The sequence below is a fragment of the Gambusia affinis genome, linkage group LG05 (genome assembly GCF_019740435.1).
Source record: "Gambusia affinis linkage group LG05, SWU_Gaff_1.0, whole genome shotgun sequence".
Taxonomy (NCBI): Eukaryota; Metazoa; Chordata; class Actinopteri; order Cyprinodontiformes; family Poeciliidae; genus Gambusia; species Gambusia affinis.
In genome coordinates this window covers 20,452,708-20,477,083 of record NC_057872.1, presented here as the reverse complement: position 1 = coordinate 20,477,083, position 24,376 = coordinate 20,452,708, and the positions used below count along the sequence as shown (strand labels likewise).

The 24,376-nt window shown below is 37.7% G+C and overlaps 2 protein-coding genes across 4 annotated transcripts; both read right to left on the bottom strand.

Moving 5' to 3' along the window:
- Positions 1-1,059: 1,059 nt before the first annotated feature.
- LOC122830584 (ribonuclease pancreatic) lies at positions 1,060-2,631 on the bottom strand. Its single transcript, XM_044116022.1, has 2 exons — positions 2,519-2,631; positions 1,060-2,288 (listed from the first exon to the last, which is right to left on the bottom strand). The coding sequence occupies exon 2, from the start codon at positions 2,284-2,286 to the stop codon at positions 1,711-1,713; it is 576 nt and encodes a 191-aa protein (XP_043971957.1). The 5' UTR covers positions 2,287-2,288; positions 2,519-2,631; the 3' UTR covers positions 1,060-1,710.
- A 457-nt stretch (positions 2,632-3,088) lies between these two features.
- Positions 3,089-18,734, bottom strand: ca14 (carbonic anhydrase XIV). Of its 3 annotated transcripts, none has more exons than XM_044116018.1 (14): positions 18,631-18,734; positions 17,402-17,646; positions 17,128-17,151; positions 12,557-12,736; positions 12,191-12,336; positions 9,793-9,888; positions 9,614-9,680; positions 9,205-9,362; positions 8,014-8,140; positions 7,254-7,277; positions 7,054-7,138; positions 6,855-6,896; positions 4,753-4,806; positions 3,089-3,859 (listed from the first exon to the last, which is right to left on the bottom strand). In XM_044116018.1, the coding sequence occupies exons 2-14, from the start codon at positions 17,487-17,489 to the stop codon at positions 3,748-3,750; spliced, it is 1,203 nt and encodes a 400-aa protein (XP_043971953.1). In that variant the 5' UTR covers positions 17,490-17,646; positions 18,631-18,734; the 3' UTR covers positions 3,089-3,747. The 3 variants fall into 3 exon arrangements, with proteins under 3 accessions (XP_043971953.1, XP_043971954.1, XP_043971956.1); XM_044116019.1 differs by having other exon boundaries at positions 18,681-18,720; XM_044116021.1 differs by lacking the exons at positions 4,753-4,806; positions 6,855-6,896.
- Positions 18,735-24,376: the final 5,642 nt, after the last annotated feature.

Here is a 24,376-nt window from a genome sequence, read left to right as displayed (position 1 = left end):
TGATTACCTCCTGTGTATTTAGTGTCACCTGTGTCGTTGTCGGGTCCTCTCTCATTTTGGCTTCTGTTCTGCCGTGTGTCCGGTTTGTCTATTCGTGCTTTCTGTTGCTACCTGTGTTGAGCATCAGCTTCCCCCAGGAGTGCTGCCAGGGATTTGGACTCTTGGAGCATTATTCTTTATTAAATCTACCATATCTCTCCTAGCGTTTTGCCTCATCACCTCATCCACCACAACTCTTGACAGAGTATCTATCTATCTATCTATCTATCTATCTATCTATCTATCTATCTATCTATCTATCTATCTATCTATCTATCTATCTATCTATCTATCTATCTATCTATCTATCTATCTATCTATCTATCTATCTATCTATCTATCTATCTATCTATCTATCTATCTATCTATCTATCTATCGCTGTTTTCAGTTTTACTGTGCAAGATACTGACTTCTAAATTATGAAGTCAGTATTTTCATAATATATATATTAAATTTAAGAATTATTCTACATATTTCTTACAGCACTGGAAACGATGAGAATGTTTGTCCTCCTACATAGGGTGACCAGACATCCTCTTTTTCCCGGACATGTCCTACTTTTCAGACCTAAAAAAATGTCCGGGGGGAAATATAAAAATCGTCCGGGATTTTGCTCAACTGCCTTAAAACACATTACATAGCTTACAGTGCATTGTGATTACCCCGTTGGCGCATGTGTGTCCGCCGATTTCTGACTTATTAGCCATGTTTACTGAATGAAGTATAGATAACATGCTAGTGATGCCCCACATGCTACATTAGCATTTTGGCTAATTGTAGCTGATACACTTAGTTTATCATGCTGAATGGTGCAAGTCCATGTTATTCGACATTCTTGTGATTCTCCACATGCTACTTTGGAATTTTTGAGCTAAACTTAGCATTGATGCTAATTTTTAGCATCAGAGCGCTGGGTCCAATCCTACGTGCACTTTGGCCGGCCTCGGTTAAATTTCTTCAGGAATTTTCTAGTTTCTTATTTTTAATGTAGGTTTCATAGATTTAAAAAAATATTTCAGTCAAGAAAACACTTTTAATAAACAGTCTGTTTGCATTTTTAAAATGATTCCAATTTAAATCCATTTTATATCAAAACTGTATCTATTTTTACTCGCAAAGAACACAGGACAAATTAGATTGTGCAACACATAAAGCTGACTGACTGAAAACACATGCAAACACGGCATATAGTCTCAAATGAAATGTTAAAATTAAATAAAATTGAAATGTTTTGAAAATACATTTGACTGACATGATTCTAATATATTTTAAAATCCTGATATTGGTATAATAAACAGGTTTTGCACCCTGGAATTTCTTGTTTCTCTTGCTTAAAAGAAACAAGAAATTTTGGGCCAGCAAAAACTAAAATTTTTGCGGCCCCCAAATTTTTGTTTTGGGCCCGCAGAACAAAAATTAGCTTTTTATTACTGAAATGGCTGATATAACTTGAACATTATGGCAATAAATGATTATAGAAAAACGAGCTCAGAAATGGACTGAAAACACATGCAAATACCTGAGGACAGGTAAAATTGAAAGAAATATATTTGGCTTATGCAATTATGATGCAACACTGTTTTAAAATCAAAAACCACAACTCAAAGTAAAATTACCCTCTGATAAAAATCTCAGTCTCATCTAGTTCCTCCAAATGTCCTTCGAAAAAGTCAGAACGCATAAAAAATAAGCATACACGCAAACAACCAGAGGGGTGTCACTTTGAAGGTGGGAGCCTGGCCTCTGGTCTGAGGGTCCTGGCAGTCTTTGGCGTTGTTACTGGGTTTTTGATCCTTGGAGTTTCCCTCAAAGTGGACCGGGACACACTGATTCTCCAACACCTCGCAGGCGAGGATCAGATGTTTGTTTTCCTGCGTGATGCTCTTGATCCCGCAGGTTCCCTGGACGCTCCTCACCGTCACAAAACTAAATGGCTGCTTACTGATGCACAGGTTTTCTTTCAGCACCTTCCCTCCTCTGCTGGAGCACACAGATTTCACCTTCTCCAGCTCATCTGGGTGGAGGAACGACTGCGTGGGTCTGTCACAGCCTAGAGACTTGATGAACTTTTCCCACTCATTCTGGTCCAGAGAAATCGGAGTCCCTTTGGGAAGATGGCGCTTGATGAAGGTTTGAGCGGCATTGTTCCACTTTCCGGGCAGACAGGGAGCATCGTTTTTGGCAGATGTTGGCTGAGTAAAAAGGAGACTGGCAGCAATACAGAGACACAATGTGTAGGCCGCCATTCCTGCAGGGAAGAATTCAGTTATGAGTTTAGGAAAAATGTGGGGAAAAAAAATAAAGTAGCTCAACGTTTTTTTGTCTTTTTCTTTTGCGAAAAAAATCTTAGACTACTTGCATGACACGTAATAAACAGTGGGGAAAGTCTCGCAAAGCGAATGCTGTGCGTCTCCGCTCCCTTTTTTAAACACGAAAGCAAAAGGCGGATGTAGGGAACAGCTGGAAGAACTTCCCCACCTGGTTCTGGCCACAGAAAAATGCCGTATGGTCAAAATAAATCTAAATCTGCAGATGTTGGTCGTTCCTCTGTCATTCAGTTGCGCTTCCACATTTCACTTCCAGTGTGAAGCAGGAGGGGCCTGTGCACCACACACCTCTGACCACACGGGGCGCTGCTGGAGCAGAAATCCAAGCTTTTCCGACTGGATGTTCTTCTTTTCCATTATGGTGGATCGCAAGCAACTTTAAGGTACATACTGTCACCTACTGTACATGTGTGTAGCAACATTACTTTACATCTATTAAATTCTATTTTTTAATCTTGTATTCTGAAGATAAATAATGCTTTCCTGAATCTGTAAATATCCTCTATGTTTAAATCAATAAAGATGAGAAGAAGTCCCATTAACTTCTGCTTTGCTTAGTATTGGAAAACTTGTGAATTAATCCATAAATCATCTCTGAGACCTTCCTATTCTTCCTGGCAGTTCCACCTCCTTCCACCATCATTCCTCTGTACCTAAATTTTTCTCCAAACTCCTCCATCTCATAGTTCGGATATTTACAGGGAAGAATTCAAAACACATCCAGCATTCAAGTGTTTTAATACAGTGCTCAGGCAGACATGTTAGACACAACAATAAACAGATATGTGCAGATGACACGCAGCTTTTATACTTCTCTCTTCTACAGAGTAAAGGCATGTACATAAATATAACTTCCATTTACAACAAAATGTGCAGAATTAAAATCCGATCTGAAATGTTTGTACAGCATCTGTATATACATGTCACCTGTCATATTTTTACATCAGTCCGTTTCATCATTTATCTTTTACATTTCCTTAGAAGAGTTTAGCTGTAAAAAGCTTACACAGTATTAGTGCAGAGTGCTTGAAATATTATGACAGAAATTACATTAAAACTAAGAAGAAGAAAAAACATATTTCATGTGCATTCCTCATCTCAAGTATACACATGTATGAAACACACATGAATATTAAACCAGCATCAGTTGCTTACTTGGTTTTGGGTAGAATACAGTTTCATAACATGACTTAAAATCTCAGCCAAATTTAAGTGGAAAAGACCTTTATCACACAATCAAGAGAGAATGTCTTATTCCTCTCTGTCTCTTTTTGTGATCAATTCAGGGAAAATATAGTTGCTTTTCCCTAGGACACAGATCCATAAAATCAACTCTGATGAGAAAAAAAGGACAGAACATCCTGATGTGAGATGTAAAGCTTACGGCTCGGTCTGAGGCGAGGGTGACAACTCTTCTTTTCTTTCAGCTTTTGAGGTTATCGTTAGAGCCAGGTCTGTTTTTATCTCCTGTGATTTCTCTGTCTCCTTTGATCTGAAACAGTAAAAAATAAAATAAAGAAGATGTTATTAAAGTTATCCCACTTACAGAAAACCTGTCTGGGGATTTGTTTATTTCATTTGTTAGTGTAGTTCTTATGTTGTCCATAAGAGGTCCATATTTACAAGAGGGGGAAATGGAGAGGAAAAATTAATAGTAAGGCTGATATAAGTGGCTTCACAGACCAAGGGATATCTTAACATAAATATACACTCAGTGATTGTCGTTTTAATTTTTAAAAATTGTGTTACAATTAGAGCTGTTTATAAATAATATACTTTATTAGCATCTATATATAATGGAAAAATCACTTGCTTTGTTTCTATGTACCAGCGGATTGGTTTAAATATGTGGGTTGTTTTGCACTTTTTATAAATCACATCCTTGAAGCAAAAGATATCTCATCTATCCGAGTCATTTTTGGAACAAAATAAGGGTGGAAAAGTTGGGCTGTCAGTTGTTAGGACTAATATCAGTGTTGTATTTGTTATGGAAATGCTGTAATGACTCCATCTATTGTCTGTACCCACTTATTTTAGATTTCAAAATAAGTACGACTTTAACAGAATACTAAAAGTTTAGTTTATAATGTTCATTATAAGATCAACTTAAAAATGCTACATCTGGGAATTTTAAACTGCTGCATTTGTGTGGCTACCTGTTAGTTCTGCTGCAGCGCTAATGCTAGCTGATATATATATATATATATATATCTCAGTTTGTTCATATATAAACAAACGGAGGTTAGTTTGTGTGTGGAATATCTTTAAGACAACATTAAGAGGTGTTTTGCTCTAAATGGTGAGGTTAAGTGACTCAATAGGTGTTTACAACAAAGAGAGGTGCTCAGGACATTAGGTCATAGGTCACAAATCCTGAGAAGTAACCTTGGCATTGAAGCAGGCCGGTTATTGTGCAGGACGTCCCAGCTAGAAGTAGAACTGTTGCAAGAACAAAAGACAGAATCACAAGAAAAAAACGAAGAAGAAATCATGGATTGAAGGTGTCAAAGAGACTGTGTTCAGATATTTTAAAACCTCACTCCTGCTTTCATTACTCATAAGGACAGGAGATTATGTTTTAAAACAGGTGCACACAGCTGACTGAGATTATGAAAGCCAGCAGCCCTTCAAGCATGATGCCAGGCCTCGCCTAAGGGCTCTTGATGGCAATGCAACCATAAAATTCAAATGGTTTTACATATTTAAGGATTGGCAGAGTGAACGCAACGAGTTACAACAACAAATATGTGAAACAATGAAAATCATAGATAAGTGTTTATGGGATGTTTTTATGTTTCACATCAGTACACTGATCAGCTACAGCATTAAAACCACCAGGGCAAAGGCTTAAGTAGTAACATGTGGGTGGCACAGTCCATAAGTAAAGGCACTCTAGCTCAAACTCTTAGAGATCTAAAGTAGCAACAATAAGAGAAAAAAACATTGGAATGTAGAAATGTAATGTATTTGTCTGCAGTTTAATGCAATAATAAGAGTACTGATGGCAGAACTGGGTTGGTTGATAACGAGGCATTTGTACCAGAAGTGTAACTAGAGTCCAGGCCAAGAGAGGGTCTCACTTTGATCCGATTCATGTTAATATGACTTTACTTTATAAAATGTTCTGTCTGCATTCATTTTCCTAATTAATCTCCTGATGGCGATGGCCTCTGAAAGCAGAAAAATGTCTCAGAGCACCAAAACACTTGGAAGTGCTAGCCTTGCCTTTAATTCATTTGTTTGCAATCCACATTACATTTTAGTTTGACAATAAAAGTAAAATCCTATTTCACACCTCACTGAACATCTTTTCCTTTTTGCCACGCCACCAAACTACTTCATATAAAAAGCATGGCTTTGATGAAGCTGATCATTGCATGGAAACTGCTGGTCAAAGCAACAGAAAGGCTCTAAATAAGCATTGGGTTAAAGAAGAGACCTTACATTATATCTAGTGTGTGCAAACAAAGCAAGAACAGAGGAGTCAGAAACATGCATGTTGTAAAGATGATGTTAGGAGAGCAGATTATCCCCACACTGACGTTAAAATTGCTTTCAGATTTTCACAGAGAATCAAAGAGGATTAAATACATATTTGAGTTTCTTTAACAGACCTGGCAACACTTTATATGAAAGCGTTTAGTGTAAAGGTTTTCCTTAAGAGAATGAGGCCTGTTCGGCTTGCTGCATTGTCATTTTCTTTGAAAAATGTTTTATGATGAAATATTCAGGTCACTAAATCAGGTCAAAATGTTGAGATTAAAGTATCAGGATTAAACTAAACCGACACTGCCGCAAAGACTAGTGACAGCCGTGCGTTGTTTAAAAGAGCTTCTAACTTTATACTTTAGAATAGGATTAAAGAACAAAGACTTTTTTTTCTCTTAACTTATAAACAACCTTTATGCATTATGTAGGCTGGGGAAAAAACAGCAGCGTTAGATACTGCCTTTTCTTCAAGATATTATTCACACTTTAATATAACAAACTGTTTTTAAACCTTATTTTCCCTTTCTTTTATTTATATAATAAATACATTTATTGAATGCAGATGAAAACCAAAATCACATTCTTTTTTTTGTGTGGACAAAATTGTTGAATAAAACTGCTTGTAAATTGGCAACTTTTTTCTCAAAATTTTAACATTATTTTGTAATGGAAAAGAAAAAGAGATGGCCAAAAAGTTTGAGTTTTTTTCCCCCCATTGTGTGGCCATATAAATTAAAAATACGCATTGGTATTTAAATATCAGCAAACTATTTCATGAATAAAAACATACATATATATATACATTTCTTCGGATTATTTCACTCCATTTGAGTTTTCAAATGAAAGATTGGGTTTTTCTACAGAAATAGTTTTCTCCACTTTTATTTCATGGATAATTTATGATTATTTATCCTTGAGCTGCGTTTAAGGATCTCTGCATTCAACAACAACTAAAGTATCAGTAGTATCTGTGTCAGTGTTGTAATCAGGTAAACCACCTGTTTACCGCGACCGTTTCAAGATGAAGGAGTTTAAAAAATCTGTCAAGAGAAAGAGAGAGTGAGTACACAAGCTGAACTCCTGCACACAGTGTCACATCAAATCAACAACACACAGGCAACCAGCATCAGCAGCTCTCTGAAGGACCAGACTGGAAGACAAGCTATTAGAAGAAGTAAAGTGAGCAGGACAGTTTACCGTATTGTCTTCACGATGAAGCGAATGATCACCGCCACACCCACGCAGCCACACATCACTCCTATCACGATGGCTGTGACCTCACCTGCAGAGGCAACGCAACAGAATCGTGAATCTCAAAAAAAAAAAAAAAAAAAAACTCTAATCAGCTTCTTTATTCTTTTTACAAATATATGCACAATAATAACTTGTCGTCTTACCAGATGAGAGCTCCCTCCCTGATTCTGAAAGACAAACAACACCTCATTAGAAAATGAATGCATGTTTAGGGTTAAACTTCACCATGGTTGATCGTTTCATTTATTGTTGCAGAAACTGATGCTCTGGTGTTTGAAGATCTCAGGCTGCCTTTAGAAATCTGCACAGATCTCACAAGCCTTCCAGTTCAGTCACTCCCCACAAAGAGCACTTTACATGAATTCATTCCGCTTTGTCTTTGTACACCACTCTGTCTCCACCTCTCTCTCCTTTTCCTCTCCCCTTTTGTCAGACTGCTGTGATAACAATGGAGTCACTGTTTACTTCCTCCAAATCCTCGATTTCAATCAGATCTTACACAAACTGATCTCTCATCACTTCTCCAGTCCTTCCCCTGCATTTCTTTCATTCTTTAAGTCCACATTGCACTCATTGCTCTCAAAGTCACTAGTAATTAATAATTTTCCTGCAAATCCTTCCCTGCTCCAGTCTTTAGCTTTTGCATGCTTTACTAGTTGCAGAGTTTGGTCTAAATGCAAAGCTACTCTATCAAGAGTAGCTGGTGCGTATTCTGTGAAAGTGTGAATGAGGAGCAACAACTGAGGTTATATCAAGTTGAATGTAAACTTTTGCTTGCTAAATTTTCTAAAACATATGTATTAAACAGATTAAAGATCTCCAAGCACAAAGGAGTACTTCACATGCAAATTGTTTTTGTTCCCCTCCAATATAGATAATGTCTTGGTGCCGTTTCTGTCTAACCTGCAGAAAAGGAGGCAAAGATGATCCTGTGGTTGAGCGGCTGTGTTATCCGGAAGTTGTCCTGCAGCAGCATCCTGTCAACTTCCTGGACTTTACTGGAGTAAAGCATCATCTCCATCTTCAGGAGCTGGAGTGAAGAGAAGGAAAGACTAGAATTATATGGACTTATTTATATGCACAAATTCCCCATAAAAGGAAAAGAAACAGCCTACCCGTTAGACAAATGATGCGAAGCAACTTTCAAATCACTTCTAGAAAATTAGCTTATATGTAACACAACAAAAAGAAAACTCTCAATTATGTTTCAAAGTAAGGAATACATTTGAGGAACAAATGATTCAAGTTATCAAAAATAAAACTGTATTAAAAAAAAACAAGAAAGTTTTGTAACCATGGGTATCAAATTTGTCGTATCCTTTAAGTCGTATCCTCAGTTCTGTAATAAAACAAAATGCATTAAAAAAACAACATTAATGCTCACTTCACTATCCTGGCAGTCTTGAAAAATGTCTCGGAGCAACTTTAGACTAAAGTGAATCGCTTTTTATTTCTACGACTGTTCTCTAAAAATAATCCAAAATACAGTGACTGTTTGAATGCAATTTAAAGTAATAATATCATTTGTTAAGATTAAAACTCCCAACAGAAAGGAAAGTTTTTCTGGTAAACACAGTTTAGTTCAATCTGAGTCCTTGATGTCTCCTTTCAGTCAGTTCTCCTCCTTATGACAGATTAAAAAATATGCTGCCTTCAGGAGGATTAAACAGTGTAAGTAATAAAGTAATAAAGTGTAACTTTATTAGTTACACTTTACTAAAAGAGGAGTCCAGCTGGAACTGTGTGAAAAGTGGTTCTACAAAGTCCTGACTTAAAACAGGTCAAGTATGCAGATACATTTTTTTTAGATTTTAAACTGTGCATACTTTTCCTTTACACCCACAATTATTTCTTTTTCTGTGTTGTTCTATCACATAAAATCAAAATAAAAGCTTGTAACAGAAGAAAATGTGGAGACATTTAAATGTAACGTTTTCTTTACATTTTAAATGATGACAGTGAAGATAAATGCCTCAGATCACCAAAACTTTAGGGTTCAGAGTCAGCCTGCATCTGGATTAGATTTGCTTTACCCAGTTGAATGTGGGATCAAGAGACGCTTGCTGATTTTGTGTTTCTCATTGTCAGCCAGACCTGTGCTTTTGAGATCAGAACCCTTTCATGAAACACGGTCCAGATGACACTCTGGTAGCAGGGCGGGGTGGTCAGGGAGCCGTTGTATCGATAGTAGAGTCCCAGATCTTTGGGGAGTAAAGACTGGACATCAAAGGCTGGGATGAATGCTCTCTGGTCTGACAGGAAATTAGAGACGACACAATACACAAACAAATCTGTAAATGTTCAAATATGGTTTAGCGCATGTAGTGGTCATTTAGTTCCACTCATTCATAACAACACTGTGACTTTGACTGATTATTTTAAACTTGATTCAGGAAAAAAAAAATACAAAAGAAAAATAGTAAATACTGAGATAATACAGAAAAATAGAAAAGAAATTCAACCCAAGTCATGATATAGCTTGAAAACCAACATGGACACCTACCGGCATGTCTGATTCTGCTCATGTAGTTGAGGATGTTATTAAATCCTGGATTCGTCTCTTCACCTGTCTGGTAAACAAAACCTCAGACTCAAGATGCTCAGAGACTCTGATGCTAGTGTGTCTGACAATTATTATGGCATTTCAAAGCTGGCAATGAAGTTAACGTGTGGTTTTCTCACCTCGATGAGAATTCCTAACACAGCCAGGCCATCTCTCTGTGTCATTGCTGCCGACATGTTGGGGTAAAGCTCAGCGTTGTAGTGGACCACATGGAGCTGGAGAGAGCAGGAACGCGCTCAGTTTAAAAGAGAAAAATAAGAAACTGTCCTCTTGCTCTCTACATCTTTAAGGGGAAGGTTCAACAGAGAGAAAGAGGAAGAAACTGAAAGAGACAATATTGCATCTAATCTAAAAAAACATGTTGAAGGGGCAGTACTATGCATTTTCCAGGCACATAGTGACATTTTATAGCGCAATCAAATAACTAGGTTACCTTCAGTTGTTATAAAAATATTACATTTGTCAAACATGACTTAAAAATAATGTGACTTTGTAATTTAACACCCTGGAATTGAGTCTCTGTCTCTTTAAAAACTCCTGCTTGATCTGAAACTCTGCCTTACGGAAGTCATCACAACATTGCTTCTTTATTAATCCTTTTGCAACATTTTTACTGAGAAGTAACTTTTATAATGAGCTCAGCAGATGCACAGTTCCATCTGGGGTTTGCTAACTGCTGCTGACTAGTCTGAAGGAGCCGAGTGGAGGAGCCAAGGAATAGGCAGAAGCTCATACACTGCAGCGCTGCGATTCAGGTAAATCACAGCGCTGATTTACCTGAATCCTTGGGGTCCTTGATCCCCCTGGCGTTTTGCACAGCTGTATGGTTGCCACAGGAGATTTCATGAAAGATTCAAGGCAACACTCCAGGTATGCATTTGATGTGGGAATAACATTATAACATGATATAAAGTTCAAAGAAGTCTGTTTTACATAATACTCCTGCTTTAAAGCGATTCATTTAGCAAATAAGGTTAATTTTAAATTCATTTTCCCTTCATTGTTTTCATGACCTATGCCAACCGAAGGCTACATTTTCTCACATGACTTTTCCTCCAACCTCTAAAAAAGCTGCTGACACGCCTGCACAGTGACAGGTGGACAGGAACTGAGAAACTCAGGCTGATCCTCTTTCTGCCATCTCTACTGTTTTTCTATCACAGTTTCTTACTTTTAAAATTTTTAGAGGATATTTTCCTTGTTCTCTAGAAGTTACTCTTCAGGATCAATGCACAGTCGCACTGAATCCTGATTGGATTTTAAAATAAATAACATGTAAGTTTTGGGTCTGTGAAGGAGTAAAAACAAACATATTCATAATCATTCTCCCAAGAAAGATGGAATTTGTTTCTTCCCAACTCTGCTAGCCAACACCGAATGGTGTCCCGGAGTTTGAGTCCTTTATGTACCATGGGTCAGATAAAGTTATGGTCACAAGTTTACATACCGTCATCATATCCATGAGTGTCACTAATTGTGAGACGTTAATGATGCAATTAAACCATTTTTTGATGCTGTAATGAATATACAACTAAAATGGTGAAGGGAAGAAACAATAACTCAAACAATTGTAATTTTTACCTAATTCACACAGGGTCGTATTTATTCATACCCACAAACATATTCAAACACCGCCGCTGATATTTATATAAACTGCAGAGAAACTACATGTTATTTGTAACTATCAATAAGGTCCAAGTATAAGCCTGGCTGGATATTTGATCACACTTGGTCAAACTGGAACTGAGAGGTAAAATTTAAACCTTTTCCATACATTTTTAAAATGTTTTATCCGAGTTTCAACCATTTAGTTGTTGGTTTGAGGTGAAGTTGGAAGAATCTCAACTTCTGTGTTTCAGCCACCTTGTGGAATACAATTGTATCACTGACAATAAAGCAAACCCTCAGCATGATGCTACCGCCACCGTGAATGACCTTTCCTATAGCATTCTCAGTGGTTTTAAGATACTCATATCGACTTCTTCACACATTTTTCTTGCCATTTTGGCCAGTTTGCTTAATCTTTAGGCAGACAGTTAGTTTATCCATTGGAAAAGCACCTAATTTTAGCCAAACTTAAAAGGTATAAAATTTTAGAGCAGGGACTACACATCCCTCTGAGTAAATATTAATGTTAGATTCTGGTGCTTCAGCCGCTTGATTGACTTGAGGCTGTCAGCGTTCCTGTTGTTCCTGAACATTTTAACAAATTTTGACATTTTTCAGATGACTCAAAGTTTGTTTTTTTATTCTGGGCAATAATCCTGATCATGCATTATTAAAACTGGGTACATTAAAGGTCTTCAAAAAGCCTTTCTTATCAGGCAACTATTAATATCCACACAAAAAAAAAGAAATCTGACTGTCATTGTGATTGTGGATTGTAATTTTATGAAATATTAGAATAAAGAAGCAATACGTTTAATGTAGTTTGTGCAACATAGGTTATTTTTCTATTGCAGACCTATTACATTCTGCAATTAATTCAGGAAGGTAAACAACAATGTTTAAACTTACTTCTGCGTCTGAACTCCTCCCATTGATGGTGTGTTCACTGCCCCCTACACCTGGGCCTCCATTCCCCCAGTGAAGGTGCAGCTGAACGGCTGTAAAGAACCACGGTAGCCCCCCAAGTCCCATCCACTCTGGCAGCTCCACAATCACTGCAGAGGAGAAAACTCTATTGAGCCAGCAAGGACTGGGATCACTTACAGATTTTGTTTTCCTAAAAGCAGACGTGGCATTTTCTGAAATGTTACCTGATGTCTCAATGGGCAGTAAAACTGTGCTGCCAGGTTACGTCTGAGTGCAGGGTAAACAGAACAGCTAAAATGCACAACAGAAGCTCTTAACGGGACCAAATGAGCTTGCCGTCATAGTTACCTGTGTGTCCGTTGTTGTGCATCGAAAAGGGCTGGTTGCCATGCTGACTGTAGCCTAGCGGCGTCACAGGCACCAGACTGGGGTCATATTTAGTCTGAGTGGTTATCACATCCACAGGCGACTGGGAAGTACCACCACAGTCAGGGAAATACTCTGACCACTCAGACTGACCAGCAATACCTTTAGCAGAGAAAAGAGAGAAACAGTGATGTCACCCAATCACACAGTTCACTGGCGCTGAGCAACGCAGTGAAAAGCCTCCATTGATCGGCCTCCAGCCATGCAGGACAGTTATTCTACTATTTTCTATTTACATTCATGGCCTCATGGGAGTAAGCTGAATCCTTTTTAAAAGACATGCACAACCACACACAGTCAATGATGCAAGACACATTTAAGTGCAACTACAATTTAGTCAACTTGGTGTACAGTAATCATTGTATCCACTTTTCTGACTTTGAGGGAAGAATTTTAAAAAATGTATATATATTTTTTTTAAGTCTCATTCTAGAATTCAGTAAATAGAAATGCAGGCTGAGTTAAAGAAGAAGAAATTTAGTTAGAATTGCTAGACTGAAAAAAAAATGCTTTACTTCACTGTGTGTATGCATGTGAGTCTTCATGCATTAATACAAATTTTGACTATTGACAGCCTTGTTGCACTATTAGTATTCATGAAGGGTTTTTCTTTGCTTCAACCCAAAAAGGCATGTTTGGCTCCTCTTTCCACAGATCTTTTACTGACAGAAACAAAACTGCTCCTCCTGATGTGAAAGGATCTTATATTGCAATTTGTAAGTCCAAAGTGCTATAAGTAAATAAATTAAAAACAAAATATGGAAAGACACAAAAAGTGCAAGTAAGATGTAATCATCTTAAAAGTAAAATATGAAAATTGTAAATCAACAAAAAAGACCTAATCTAAAAATTACCTGAAATGGCCTAGTTAAAGAGATGGGATTATTAGACGGTTCTGTCTAATATCTGAGCTCAAATAATTTAACAACATGTTTTAGGTTTACACTCAGTCCGAGGAACAGTGAGGAGCAGCTCATCAGCTGACCTTCAAGAACGGTAGATGCATAAGGGTGTAACAGCTCTGAGAGATGCGACAGAATTTCAAAAAATAACTTTAAAATGAATCCTGAGAAACGTGCAGCCACTAAGGTAAAGCTGAAAAAAGGGGAAATGTGTTCGAACCTCTGAGTGCTGGTTAAAAATTTAACTGTGGCATTTTGCAGCCTCTTGAAACAAATGATGGATTAAACACTGATCCTTACATAAAGTTTAACATATTTTGTGTTAAAGTCAGATTTCTCTGCTATATTTATACACGTTGCACCAGGAAATATTTAGTTTTGCTTATTTCAAAGTAACAAAGAAAGCACTAAATTAATTTACTTAATATATTTTATTTAGCTATGCAATTTTATTGTTAAAACACTTTGGGTATTTATTTTTGTTCAGGGGCAGAAGTTTAGAGAATCTGCTACTAAAATCTCTGTTATTAGCAGAAGTAGCATTAAGAAGAAGCAGAAGCTCAGAAACGTGACTGTGGTTGTCCGTGTGTCCAGCTGCTCCAGAGAGAACAATCCCAAAACATACAGGCAGCGTGGGGCAAATACAGTTCCCATATATAGAAGATGCAGTCCTGTGCTTTATGAGTACAACTTATACAACTCACAAGAAGGCATATTTTTTTAAATGTCATTTATTCTTTTAAATTAACTGTGAAATTGTTTTTACATTTTCAAGTGAAATTAACCTTCAGCATTCACTATTTTATACATCTCCTCCATCCCCTTTTTTCTTACCATCTTTTGTTTTGATTGAATAGCTTTTTTTTAATGCCTCAGTTAATTTTATCTCAGCTTCATTTGATGATGTTTAAATATTTAATGTAGTTTCTTAATTGTTAATTTAAAAATAAGTTTAAAGTTGTTTTTTTATCTTGTATGGTATTTCACTTCAGGTTATTTATATACACTGAAAAAAATGGGTTGACTTAATTAGATTTTACTCATCTCAAATGTCTTAGAGACACCTCACTCATTCAGTGAATAAAACCACTTTTCAACAGAATGTTTTTAAGTTTGCCCATAGAAATGGCCAGAAAATGGGAGCGTATGAGCACGAGTTTAATCAGAGGAAAAGGACAGGCCTTCTGCGACGGCATGAGTTTAGAAAGAAAGAGGATGTGACATGCGAGACGAATAACCTGAATTCAATTTGCAAAGGGAGAAATGCTTGGGAAACAGGAATGCTACTCACATTTTTCATTCACATAAACCCAAAGGCAGTGTTTTGAAAAGAGTAGGTTTATGGCTTTAACTTAAAATCACAACCTGTAGTGTATTTTATTGAGATTTTATTCGAGAATTAATGCATCATATTAAGGTGCAAGGAAAAAAATATGACTTTCAAAATGCTTTACAAATAAAAATATGAAAAGTGTGCATTTGGATTCAGCCCCCCTGAGTCCACGCTGCGTAGAATCAACTTTCACAGCAATCACAGCTTCAAGTCCATTTTCTGGGTTTATACTTAGCACATCTACAGATAGAACATCGTGTTCTTTCTCCCCAACCTGTCTGGTCTGATCTTTGGTCCTCATGATGTCGTATGTTCACCGATGTTCTCTAACAGAGGCTGTGACTTGCGATGCATTTCATTAACAGGTTTGTAAAGAGTGTAAACACAAAAGGACATTTTTTTCAGACCATTTTTAAAGATTTTGAAAATTATTTAGAATTTCCTTCCACTCCTCAATGTTATGTTCCATCACACCAAATCCCCCAAAGTACATAAAGATGATTGTTTTAGACATATGAATGCTTTTGTTTTTATTCACATATATGCAGTTTTATTCTAAATGATGGATTATGTTTGACTGGCTAAAGCAGTGGTGCTCAAAGTCTGACATGAAAACATAAAAATGCATTTATTCTTACTCCATTCATCTTTTCCCAACTTTTTGTGGTTTAAATCTTTTCTATTTTTACGGTCTGAATATTTTTTCAGTCTATTCACAATAAGAACAGGAAATCTGTGATTAATTTTTAAGCAAACACTTTGTGTATTGTGCCAGATTTAGTATCCAAGTCTGTTTGTTTGTTAAATTTATTTATTTAGGAGTAAAAGTTGGGAACAATGAAGAGCAAGAGACGCAGACACGGGGCTAAATTAACCAAAAACTCACACAGAAGTCCATATCCTCACAGAAACACTGTTGTGCCTAAGGTTTTATATTTTAATGTAAGCTAATGTGGATAACACTTAAAAAATTACAAAAAGTATCCATCTACAAAAACATCTTTTGCTTGTAGGCTGGTTTGGGCCATACTTGAATTGCAATTGGGGTACACACAAAGTATTTTCAGGGGCCGAGGGCCTCCCGTCTGCACGTAGATGTACTCGATGCGAGGAAGGTGGGGATTTCACACACATCACATGTTCGCCGACATCCCTGAAACTCTGCCCCGCATCGTTCCTCATCTTCACCATAGTAACCACCAGAGGTCAAATATTCTGAAGAAATTACAGCCATTTAACCATCTCACCAAGAACCCTGCTCCTGTCCTGAACGCAGCCACAAAACCAATGCACACAAACGATGAAGCATGTAATTCATTTTTAAGTGTGACAGAATGTTGTGTACGAGAAAAGCCAGCAGCAGCATTGCATTATGGGAGAATAATGCAGACACAATTCTCCCTGTCTTATTCAGCTGCAGTGTGTGGCTTGGATTACCGAAAGTTAATCAAGTAAATCACCAAAAGTGTGTTTTTGCCCATCCATGTGTCCTTATAAAGTCTGGACAGTTACGTAGCAATACAAAGCAGTCTCTGAAAAATTACAGCAAGAACGGTGCGTTAGTGTCGCCCCTCTGAATACATGCAGAGGGTGGTCAGCTGTGCACCCCTTTCATTCCCACACACTCATTGTGCAGCTCATAGGCAGCCAGTGTGCATCGACAGCACAATAAACACATAGGTTATTGTGTGCTGCAACAATACGCCGCACGATTCGGTATGCTTTTCCCTCAAACCCGTCCCATCTCAGTGCAACACGCTCATCCTCATGCACCTGCCTTCTTCCTTGTCTCTCTTCCTGCTTTGCTCCTCACCATCACCCTCTAGCCCCCTTTCCTACATCCTGTGTGATTGCTGTGCTCATGCCAGCCTGTTCAACTGTAACTAATACAGACAGAGGGGGAAAGAGGGGAAAACAGAGGGAGTGAAACACGAGGGCAAAGACACAAATTCTGCCAAAGTTATGAGAGCTTCCAGTAGTTGGGGAACATTGTTTCGTTACTCTCAAAAAACTTCTCCTTACTCATAAGGTACAGGAGAACTGTTGTAAGAGTAATTTTTATTTTATGATTTGTCCAGCTATTAGCATGGAAATTTGAAGTTTGACTCCAAAATAATAATTATATCCACACACCAATCAACAATCTTGTTTGTTCCCATTTGAATCTATTGTGATTTAAAAAAAAAAAAAAAAAAAAGTCTGCTATGCATTTGACTGAGGTTTAGGTATTCAAAGAATATTATGAAGCATGGACTTACCAGAATAGCTCCAGCTGATTTCATCTGAAAGAAAAACAAGAAAGGCCTCCTATAAAAGACTTGAAATTCAAACTCAAATTTCACCTTTCACCCTACAGTCCTAAAAGAAAAGTTGTTGACGCTCAAAGAGAGTGGTCAGCAGTTCTCAAAATCCGTACAAATTCACTCTGGAATGATTACTCCTCCACTAAAGCTCACTCTCTGCCTCCCTAACCCAAAACACAGACAATAAATGATCACTCGAGGCCTATTTTCATGTTAATGAACATCTTACCAGCAGAAGAAGCAGCTGTCCAGTGGAAAAACGTAGGTATTAGCAGGACAAAAAGCCCCAACGAGTCCATGTTCACCCTCCTGCCCATACGCAGAAATGAATAAGGGCTTACTGGGAGATGAGGAGCAAGTGAGGGAGAGATGGAGGTGGGGGGAGACGAGGGGACCGGGTCCAATAATACCACCTGCTACGGCTCTGTTTAACATTCTGAATCCGGTCCGGCATGCATGGCTCCAGACAAGGCCCTAGTTTGACATGTATAGAGAGAAATGGTCAGAAGGAAAAGATGGCTGCTTATTGGAGATGGGTGCAAATCAGGGACAGACCAGATGAGAACCAAAGGGGATTAATCAGAGCATTTCTTTTCAGAGATTTCACACTGAAAGAAATATATTAAATATTTGAAGCATGATTGAATAGAAAACAGAAAATTAAGAGGTGATGTTATTTTTAAAAAAAGAAAGTACACATTTCTTTATATGGTTTAAGTATATACATGATCTGGTCTTCAAAATGTGCCACATTAACAAAAACCTAAAGTTATATGAGAATAAGCTTCATATTTCAGCGTTTAATAAACTGAGATGAAGCTATTGGAAGCTGGTGAAAAACATTTAAACTTGAAGGTAGTTGACCCGAAACTTTTCCATCCATCCCCTGTTCAACACAACTAAATCTAATTGCTTAATTACCTCCTCAACATGCAGTCTGGTTTTGCAGTCTTGTGAATCATTTAGTTAAAGTTTCTTTAAGTAGGTGGACTTCTGTAAATTTCTAAACACCAGTTCGTTTGGATGAACACAGAAAATTTCTGTATTTTTAATAGTGTGTACTTTTTTATATTTAAGTGTTTCGCTTACAATTAAATCAGTCAATAAAAATTGTGCTGTGGATTTGGGACAATTGAAGCCATGTCACAGGTAATAATAGTAAATTGAAGTAGTTGAATGAAAGGGCTGTTTTCTAAATCTATCACACTCTAATAGCTGCTGGGTTTAAAATAAACAAATTTGGAGTATTTTCCCCAAGTATTCATTGGTGAACTAAAGACCAATTCAGTGCTGAAACATAACCCACCATAATGCATAAGGGATTATTTTTAATCCAAAAATGGCTGAAAATGCCTAACATTTCAGCTACCAAGGAGTGGGTCAGAGAGAGTAACCCATAACCTGGATCACAAAACAATATCTGGAATAAACAAATGATTTAGTACATCATATACATACATTGTAATGTCCTGTGCCATTTCCAAGCAGCATCTGGGAGTTTCACTTACTCTGCACTGATTATGCTCATTATCAGCAGCTGTGATGTCCTGATTTAACTCTCCTTTACAAACTAAAGGATCATCCATGTTCTTACCAGTTGCAGTTGACCCCAAATCCCTTCAAACTTCCTGAATGCTATAGGTCTCCTATTCTTCTCTAAAAATGTGACCACTGCAGGAGTATTGAAAACCTGTCATTTAAAGCTAATTAAGATGGAAATTATTTACACAGATGAAAGATTAAGTTTAAGATGACCTTCTAATTTAGCCAATTGATGTTTTGGAGTGGCTAAACCAGAGCTTTGTCTTGAATCTTATAGAGAATCTTTGGAGATGAGGGTGATGGCAAGGAGGTCTTTCAACCATAGAGATTTAAAAATCAAAGACAAACTATCAAAATACCAGTGGAAGCATGCAAAAAGTTGATGACCAATTATAAAAAGGTTTTATTGCTGTAATGCAAATAAAGATTTTTTTTCTGGTTATTGAGAAGGGAGAGGTTGATTAGTGAACACAGCATGATGAAGACAAACATGAAGAGGTCAGGGTTGGGGAAAGTTGTGGCAAAGTTTACAGCAGGGTTGGGTTATTAAAGAAAATAGAGCATTCTGCAGTCTATTATCAAAAAAATGATATGATTTAAAATAATATTAATGTGTTTGAATGACCCTGTTGGTGCTTTCAGACGCTTTACATCCACTCTAAGTTGATAACTACTCAAACCACAAGGTGAAGCTCTAATGGAATCTTAAAATGCTTATTAAATGTGAACACTAGGTGGAGCCCTTTACATGTGACAGAGAAATTGATGGGAGAAATGTGTCCCAAAGCAAATAATACAGTATATTGAGGTAATCCAATGTGTAATCCTAGACATTCACCACTTCACATAAATAATTTAACAACCCAGTTGTTCCCCTGCAGGACGAATGAGAGTCTCCTACAATGTCGCTGACGTATCCTATTAAATTGAATTAACTATTTTTTTTTATTTATTTTTCTTTCTTTTTTTGTTCTCTTTGTACACCAAAGAAAAGAGGAAAAAAGATTAACTGGCTCTCTGGGTTGACTTTCTATTGACGCTTTGGAGCCACCCAGCCGAGTGTGTTCTGATGCGAATGACATCACTCCGTGGAGTCGAGCATAGATTAAATACAAATGCTGTAAAACGGGCACCGTGTAGAGGTCCTCCTAAACGTGATGCGCCTCTGACAAATTATGCAACAGCGGTAACCTTCGCCGGCTTCCCATTGGTTACCGAGCATTCCATCACGGCGCGTGGTTATGACCAGTGCGCGTGCTGTTGGTTGTGTCTCCGCAGGGGGAATGTCCTCAGGATCCATTCATAAATTCAGCAGCAGAGCATCTCCTCGTCATGTGAAAATCCTCGTTTCCCACTGCTGCACACGTTTGTCTGCAGATGTATGTTTGTGGTTTTGGCAAAGAATGACTTGGAGGTCAGCTTTATTTCAACAAAGAATTCATTGTATTCATGTATATCGGGAAGAAAACTTATTTCACATGAGCTAAAGGTTCTGTGTGACCTTCATAAAAATGCTTTTGTTTGCTTTATATTGGCCTACAATATGAAATACTTTAATGACATACAGCACTTTTCAATAACACAACCCCTAAAATGTTTTTCTTTTTTTTTTCTGGAAGTGAATTACTGTGGACTTAAAAAGGACAGGGATAAAGATCTGGGGAAATATAAAACAGGGTTAGTTAATAAGATAACCTAAGTTTTGAACATCTCAAGGAGTTCACTTCAACATCAGAACATGCCAAGACTAAGGGACAACTTCAGGCTTACATGGCTGTCGACTGGCAGCTGATGGCAAGGATAGCATTAGCCAGAGAAGTAACCAAAGTCTAAGGTGACTTTGGAGGAGCTTTAGACATCCACAGCTCAGGTGGTATTAGCTGTAGATGCACCTATTATTCATGTGCTCCACTATTCTACACAGCTATTATTGAAACAGAGATTTAAGAAAGCATATCACATGTTTTGGTCCATTATTGGACTAAAATACAAGAAAGATAAGCCAACCAAAACTTAAATGATGCTGCGTTTAATTGAAAGAAAAGTCCAGAGATTACAGAGAACAAAAGACACAGAGATAAAAGCTTAGGAGAACCAGATATCATGACCACACAGCAGAGGATCCACCAAAGACAGAAGCAGACTGGCTTTTAATGTGCAGAGTCTAGGGGGAAACCCAATACATATGTCAATACCAGATCTGTAACTAAAACCTAAAGGTAAAGGTAATTATATTTATATAGCACATTTTCAGCAACAAGGCAATACAAAGTGCTTTATAGGATTTAAAAAGAAATAAAAACACCAATAAGCAAAGCAAAATATTTATTAAAAATAAAAGATGAGCATAAACACAGAACACAGAATCTGGACCAAAGGAAACACAAATGCCATGATACAATCAGGTGGTTTGGACACAGCAGACATGTGGGAGAAAGTGCACTGATCAAAAGAAACAAAATTTAACTTGTTAGTCTTTGTGCAAGATGCTATTTGTGGCAGAAAACACCTTTAACACACCATGACACATGATAGTGGGAACATGGAGCTGTGGGGGAACTTCTCTTCATCAGGGAAAAAGTTAGAGTTGATTGAGATGTGGGTAGAGTTCAAAACCTGTAAAAGGCTGTAAAATGCTTTAAACTGGAGCATATGTTCATCTTCTACCAGACAGCAACAAACATGCAGTCAGAGCCTCAAAGGAATGATTTAGATCAGCAAGACTTGAGATCAGCAGTTCTCAAGTCCCACTGACTTGCACCTTTTGGATGCACTCAGGTGTGCTGGAGCAGGGATGCATCTAAAGGTTGCAGGACTGTGGCCCTTGAGGAAGGGTGCTGCAGACCTCCGGTTTAAAGCAAACCTATGTTTAAGAATGCTTCAGTCAAAGTCTGGACCTGTAACCAGTTTAGAATTTGTGAAAAAACTTGAAGGTTGAGTTTCTGTTAATGTAGTCTGCCTGAGCTGGAGCTTTTTTGCCAAGAGGAATGTTCAGAAGAATGGCAGTGTTCAGCCTTTCTGTACACATTGTGGAAAAGTGGCCATATGCACTTTGTGGTTGTAGATTTTTCAAGAGGCATGAACATTTTTGCAAGAAACTGCAGATGGAGATGCAAAACTATAAAAACCAAACTTTAATTAAAAATCAATCAGAACGGGGTTTTTTTCATAGTATTACTGAGAATTAATATTGACAGTACTGAATATTTATACAAAATCTCCTTAGATTTAAAGAAGGAAAGGAAAAACTGGTCAGCAGGTGCGGACTGGGAAAAACAAAGCTGCAGTGAGTGGGTTTTTTCCACACTGTCTTCAAATGGGACGTGTTTGCCTCTGACTCAGGGGAAAAAAAGAGCAGTGAGGGCAAAGAGGGGCCCTCGTTTACAGTTTAGTCATTATGTTGTGCTTTTGTCTTCCCAGATGGAGATAAGATTTCTGCAGTTGTTGTCTACTCTCAAACACTCAAACTTGTGCTTTTGACCTTCCACATTCCTTCGATACCTGATCTCTTAGTTCCTGTCAGTAGAAAGAAGACATCTAGGTAACTGTCTTCCAGGTAAAGTTATTACAGAGATTGTGTCAACATTAGCTAAGACAAAGCTTGCCCCGAACTAAGATGATTGAACTATTTAATCAATGGAAACAAGTGTTTTTCTATTTGTTCATCAAATTGAGGTGGTTCTAATTCAAAAAATTAACATCCAGTAAACCGTAAAGTAATGTGTTTTACTTTGATCCAACCTGCTGACAAATGCCTCATCCATAAGTTTGGACTTGACACAATTGGATTGTCAATATCAGAGATAATGATTATTTTTATTTTATTTTATTTTATTTTATAAAGGAGTAAATGATAGAGAGAAAGGGGGAAGCAGGCAGGGGGATGGGAATTAGTTGGAAGGGAAGTGGAAGGATTGAAATGATGGGGGTGGTCTTCAGCAAGCATAAACTCAAAGTAGGTTCAGGCGGTTCATGTATTGCAGGGGAATTCTGACAGCGGGAGGGGGATGGTAAGCTCTCTGAACCCGGTGCCTCTTCCATACATTCAACTAAGATGCCTTTCTCTTGGTTTCTGCAGCCAAAGGTTAACCTGTGTTTTGCTTTCCTGATCACAGAAGGCAGTCTGGGCAGTGCATATAGTTGCGATAAGCGAAATGCATAGCAAAACAAACAAGGCTACGCCCTGCTATGTATGCAATGTATACGGCTGGAGAGAGGAAGGTGGGAGGGGGCGGTCGGTGAGTTCATGTGTAAGTTGTATGTATAGAGGAGGAGGGGCGGACTCCTCATCCTCTGACTGCAACATGAGGAGCAGCACGTAGGAAAATCCTGATAAAAGCATGCCAAACTACTGATGCATCATTTAAGCATTATGAAGTGAGAAACGACAAATGCATTAGATAATCAGGGGAGAGGATGTGTGTTGGTATATGTGTGTGTAAACAGGCTATGCAAACAAGTGCAATGCCTGTATGGAGAGGTGGTCACAGAGTTCACCCTGTTGTGAGCTAAAAGCAAAGGGGGAGGACACACTATGGCTGCTCATGGATAACCTTGAAGAGTGACTACATGTGTGATCTTATATACACAAACAGCAACAACACAGAATAAAAGATTCAGGTTCAAAAATGTTCAAAGAAAGTATGAGGCATTAAGTAAATAAAAGTATATAAAGCGTTAGGAAAACTACTTGTGCAAAACAGTTTTCATAATAAGTAGTTTGGAGATTATTTCTAATTACAGTTATCAGAGATCCGAAAAGGTTGTAAATGCAACATTTTGGCCTGTTTTCAGAAAAATTTAACATAATAAGTGTAAAACCCATCCGAATCAAATGAACAGCTTATAATTGTTTGCAATGCTCTTGAAAAATATTTGAAGACTTGTCAGAGAATAGGGTTTTGAGTGTGCACACACAGACAGTGCAAATTGAATCCTGCCTGAAATCAAACACGGGTGTTATTGAAGTTGCTTAGAGACGGACTGTGCTCTCTTCTTCTTGCCACATGACTATAATTACTATGTTTAAATCTTGACATGAGGCTCAATCTGTACAAGAAACTTGTGCCAGCTTCAGGTATTATTTACATGGAGCTGTTGTTAAATTAATGAATGTGGATGTTTGTACATTTTTTATGTCAAAATTGTCTAAATTTCTAGAATTTTCAGTCCTCTTTTGGTTACTGGTTAAAAATATAAATAGATCACTGTTTCTTATAGCATGAATGGATGGGTGGATGGGTGAAAGACTGGATTGAATCTTTACAATTTGGGAGTTTTGAAATACAAATATTTTTTTCTTTTCCATACACAGACGTGAAAAATCCTTAATCAGATTCCAGGTTTCCAGACAGCGTGGGTTCCTTGCTTTCTTTTTCCTCAGTGAAATGTGTCTTAAATTAGATCCAACAGACTGAAGAAGAAAAAAAACTGTTAGGCCTAATATATTTGTAAAATACACCGACAATTTACGAGCCTAGTTGCATAAGTCCTCTTGTTTTTTTATATGTGATTTTGCTGTAATGGGCGGAGTCCTTTTAGGCCACATTGCGCTCCTCTTGCTCCGGCGCTGCGTGTTTACAACCGTTTGCTGTAGTAGAGCAACAGCAGCGCTCAGACACCAAACACACCGGAGGCACATGAGTGGGGCGTGTCTGTCATA

Excerpts from the sequence above, each read along its gene's own strand:
- LOC122830584 (XM_044116022.1), bottom strand. The coding sequence starts at position 2,286 with ATGGCGGCCTACACATTGTGTCTCTGTATTGCTGCCAGTCTCCTTTTT.
- ca14 (XM_044116018.1), bottom strand. The coding sequence starts at position 17,489 with ATGGGCAGGAGGGTGAACATGGACTCGTTGGGGCTTTTTGTCCTGCTA. Across the intron at positions 8,141-9,204 it reads TTCTGATCTCAAAAGCACAG|CTCCTGAAGATGGAGATGAT; the intron begins GTCTGGCTGACA and ends TCTTCACTCCAG. Across the intron at positions 7,278-8,013 it reads CTTTGCCTCCTTTTCTGCAG|AATCAGGGAGGGAGCTCTCA; the intron begins GTTAGACAGAAA and ends TTTGTCTTTCAG.